Source organism: Chelonoidis abingdonii, unplaced genomic scaffold, assembly GCF_003597395.2.
Source record: "Chelonoidis abingdonii isolate Lonesome George unplaced genomic scaffold, CheloAbing_2.0 scaffold0580, whole genome shotgun sequence".
Classification (NCBI taxonomy): domain Eukaryota; kingdom Metazoa; phylum Chordata; order Testudines; family Testudinidae; genus Chelonoidis; species Chelonoidis abingdonii.
In genome coordinates this window covers 27,846-32,192 of record NW_027424841.1, presented here as the reverse complement: position 1 = coordinate 32,192, position 4,347 = coordinate 27,846, and the positions used below count along the sequence as shown (strand labels likewise).

General features: G+C 44.6%; 1 protein-coding gene across 1 annotated transcript; it reads left to right on the top strand.

Annotated features, from left to right (window-relative positions):
• The first annotated feature begins 1,104 nt into the window (after nucleotides 1–1,104).
• On the top strand, nucleotides 1,105–2,058 carry LOC116831596 (olfactory receptor 51G2-like). The gene has a single exon (XM_075061412.1). The coding sequence runs from the start codon at nucleotides 1,120–1,122 to the stop codon at nucleotides 2,056–2,058; it is 939 nt and encodes a 312-aa protein (XP_074917513.1). The 5' UTR covers nucleotides 1,105–1,119.
• The last annotated feature ends 2,289 nt before the right edge of the window (nucleotides 2,059–4,347 follow it).

Sequence of the window (4,347 nt, the reverse complement as noted above, 5' to 3'; positions counted from 1 at the left end):
CGGGTCACTTGCTGGAGGATTCTCTGCCACTTGAGGTCTTCAAACCACGATTTGAGGACTTCAATAAGTCAGACATAGGTCAGGGGTTTGTTACAGGAGTGGGTGGGTGAGATTCTGCAGCCTGCATTGTGCAAGAGGTCAAACTAAACGATCATAATGGTCCCTTCTGACCTTAAAGTCTCTGAGTCTATTTGTCTATGAGTCACAACTGTAAAATCACACAGTGCTCAAGTAGGCTGTGGAACTCCCAACCACAAGATATTGTTAGGCAAAAATATTCCCCCCTTCCCCACAATCAGGGAAGCACAGACAATACTGAGGGGCATTTGTTCACAGTACCGGGAAGTCTCAAAAGAAGCTTCGAATATATGGTGCATCAAAAGTTTATGACTACCTTGTGGGAGAAGGAGGCGGGATGGGTGGGTAGGGATGAGTGCTTACAGATATCAGATGAGCTATGACGGGAGGGCTTGTTCTGTTCTAGGAGCTGAGTTACTAGGCAGGCATGGACCATATAAGCTTATCAATTGTTTAAAATTCTCAATGTCCTTGTTACTAAATTCTACTAAAGCATTCCTGGTTGTTCTGTGTTTTTTATCTTAGTTGTTAGATAAATTTTAACTTTTGCTTAACAATATCAGTAGGCCCAAGAGCTTAACAGGTTTCAAACAGGGACTGGATCTTTCTATGAGTAAGCAGAAAATCCAGTTACACTACTGAAGGCTTAATAAAAAAGCTCTTAGAAGGGCTCTAAACCTTTCTTTTTCATACTACAATATATGTCTAATTAGTGGGCCAAGGGGAGAAACTTTCCGTGAGATCAGGTTATCTCATAGCTGCCTATTTCAGGGCTTCTTTCACCTTCTTCTGAATCATCTGCTACTGGGCATTTGATTCGAGGCCAGATGGACTACAGGTCTGACCTAGTCTGGCAATGCCTATGTTCCTATTGATGGTGTAAATCCAAGACCATGCTTTAGCTTATCTTCTTTAAGCTCCTGGGAGTCTCTAGACTTGCACTGAGGTCAGAAAGATGTCTCGTTAAATATTATCTAGTCTCATGGTTTTTTTTTTTCTTTCAGAAAGGATATTTCAAAACTCCTTAGACCTACCCAGTACATGATGTCAGCTGTCAATGACACCGAATTTAGCTCTGCAGTGTTCCTTCTCACTGGGATACCTGGGCAGGAAGACGTCCATCTCTGGGTCTCTGTCCCCTTCTGCTTAATGTATGTTATTGCAATAGTAGGAAATGCAGTCATTCTCTTCATTATAAAAACAGATCCAAGCCTCCATGAGCCCATGTACATTTTCCTTTCCATGTTGGCCATCACAGACCTTGCCTTGTCGATATCCACCATGCCTACAACACTGGGTATATTCTTGTTTAACACTAGGGAGATCAGTCTGGATGCTTGTTTTGCCCAGCTGTTCTTCATTCACTCACTTTCATTCATTGAATCATCAGTACTCCTGTTGATGGCCTTTGATCGCTTTGTTGCTATCTGTAAGCCACTGAGATATGCTTCTATCTTAACCCTGCCAAGAATTCGCAAGATGGGACTGGTGTTTGTGCTAAGAGGGGTGTCTTTAATATTCCCACTCCCCTTTCTCCTTAAACGCTTCCGATATTGTCGAGCCAATATCCTCTCCCATTGCTACTGCCTGCACCAGGATGTTATTAAGATGGCTTGTTCAGACATCACAGTCAACTACATCTATGGCTTCTTTCTTACAGTTACCGTGGTAGGGTTGGATTCACTGTTCATCTTCCTCTCATATGTTATGATCCTCAAAACAGTGCTGAAAGTCATGTCCCACGCGGAGTGCCTTAGGGCTCTGAACACATGTGTCTCCCACCTCTGTGCTGTCCTCCTCTTCTACACACCACGAATTGGCTTGGGTGTGATACACAGATTTTTGAAGGGCTCTCCTCCATTGCTCATCCTTCTCCTGGGCTACATCTGTCTGTTTGTCTCACCACTTATGAACCCAATTGTGTACAGCATTAAAAGCAAACACTTTCGTGCAAGGATAATCAGGGTGTTCTTCAAATGAAGGGTCAGTCAATCACTTGGCTGCAGAGCCAGTGACATGGGAGATGAAAAACACAGGCCATGACCACTTATTCTATTCAGGATCTTACATCCGAAATGACAAGATCTAGTGATCTCCACTCTATAAAGAGAGGATCAGACATGGTATAAGGCCTGGAAGAATTGGAGAGGGGCTGGTGAGGGAAGCTAACGCACTGGGGAGAGGAGACGAAGGCAGGTAGCAGCTTTTACAATGTGTCTGTGTTCATGGAGAGCCACTGGACCAGTGTGATGTTTGCTTATAAAGAACTGTATTGGTGCCTGCTCCAATCTCAGATTTCCTCTTGATAGAGTCAATAAAGAGAAGGGACGTGGATGTTGTTTCCCATTATACCTGACTTCTCACTGTTCCATCTCCGGTTAAACACCCATGAGCCAGGGAAATAGCTGAGAGGTGTTCTGCAGTTCCAGTCCTCGCCCTTCCTGAGCACTCAGGGTACTGCATGGTCCATGGGGCTCCAACAGCTGTGCTCAGGAGCTATTTATGTGACACAGTCACCCTCCTTTCCCTCTGCCCTCAGGCAGGTGCACGTGACTGAGTTGTGTCAGAGACATGATTTAAGCAGGAGCCCCAGGAGCATTTAGGCAGATCCTCTTCCATTGATGACTGTGCACCGCGCACCTGACGAGTTCGCCCCCATTTGACTGTAATGCCACCGAGGCAGAGAAGTGCTGCCTGTGTTATTAAGAAATGGGGAAACTTTTGTGAATGAGGGAGCCTATACAGGAAGGATGGGCTCCACCTAAGCCGAAATCGAACCACACCCCTGGCACTTAACAGTGAGAAGGTTGTAGAGGAGCTTTTAAACTAAGGGCTGGAGGATGGCTGACAGGTGCAGAGGAGCACATCGTTTGAAAGCGACATCCATTAGGGAGGATAGACTAATGGAGATTCTCTATGTCCTAGTAAGGAGGAGATGATGGAAGATGATAAAATACAGGTAAGATCTGTTGAGAAACAATTAATTTACAAAAAAAAATCCCATTCATGTACATCCTGTAATGCAGAAAGCTAAATAATAAGGTGAACTAGAGTGTCTCGTATTAAATGAGGATATGGATATAATAGCCACTGTAGAAACTTGGTGGAATGAGGATTATTAATGGGACACAGTATTACCAGTGTACAAAATATATTGAAAGAACAGAACAGGTCATGCTGGCGAGGGAGTGGCTCTATATATGAAAGAAAGTGTATAATCAAATGAAGTAAAAATTGTAAATGAACCAAACTGTACCACAGAATCTCCGTGGGTGGAAATTACATATTCTAATAATAAGAATTAGTTGTAGGGATATATTACTGACCACCTACCCAGGATGGTGATAGCAACTGTGAAATATTTATGGAGATTAGAGAAGGTATTAAAATTAAAAAAAAATTGATAATAATAATGGAGGATTTCAATTGTCCCCAAATTGATTGGGTACATGTCACTTCAGGACAGGATGCACAGATAGTTTCTTGACACCATAAATGACTGCTTCTTGAAGCAGCTAGTCCTGGAACCCACAGGATATTGTGAAGGCCAAGTCTATAACAGGGTTCAAAAAAGAACTAGATAAATTCACTGAGGACAGGTCCCTCAATGGCTATTAGCCAGGATGGGAAGGGATGATGTTCTTCACCTTTGTTTGCCAGAAGCTTGGTATCGGCAACAGAGGTGGATCACTTGATGATTCTCTGTTCTGTTCATTCCCTCTGGGGCACTTGGCACTAGCCACTGTCTGAATACAGGATACTGGACTAGATTGACCTTTGGTCTGGCCCAGTATGGCCTCTGTAGAGGTGGATAATAGCCCTGCCCTGCCTCACAGAGGTGGTGAAAAGATAAATACGTTCCAAAAGTTATGTGTGAATGAGGGTCTGACACAGAAGACCTGAGAAGAGACTCAGACACAGATTCCCTCCCTGTCCCCTTTGTTTGTGCTGTCCTAGCAATGCAAAGGGGCAGAAATGGGACTCAGCCCCCTCACAGAAGCATAGCTAGCTCCTAGGCCAGCCCAGCTCGTTCACTGTAAGGTAACCACCTTTTCAAAGGAAAAAGCAGGACACATGCAGAAGCCCCATCCCCTCTGTGACCCCCAGCTATGCTTCTCTTCTTTTCATTTGAGGCCCCCTCTCTGCCCCATCCCTTCCCCCAATACCCCAGTCCTGCTCCTTCTCTTTTCCTGAGACTCCATCCTCTCTTCAGGAGAGAAGCCAGAGCTGGGCCATGGAAAGGGCTGCTCAGGGATCCAGAGCCACAGC

Coding starts and splice junctions, on each gene's coding strand:
- LOC116831596 (XM_075061412.1), top strand. CDS start 1,120: ATGATGTCAGCTGTCAATGACACCGAATTTAGCTCTGCAGTGTTCCTT.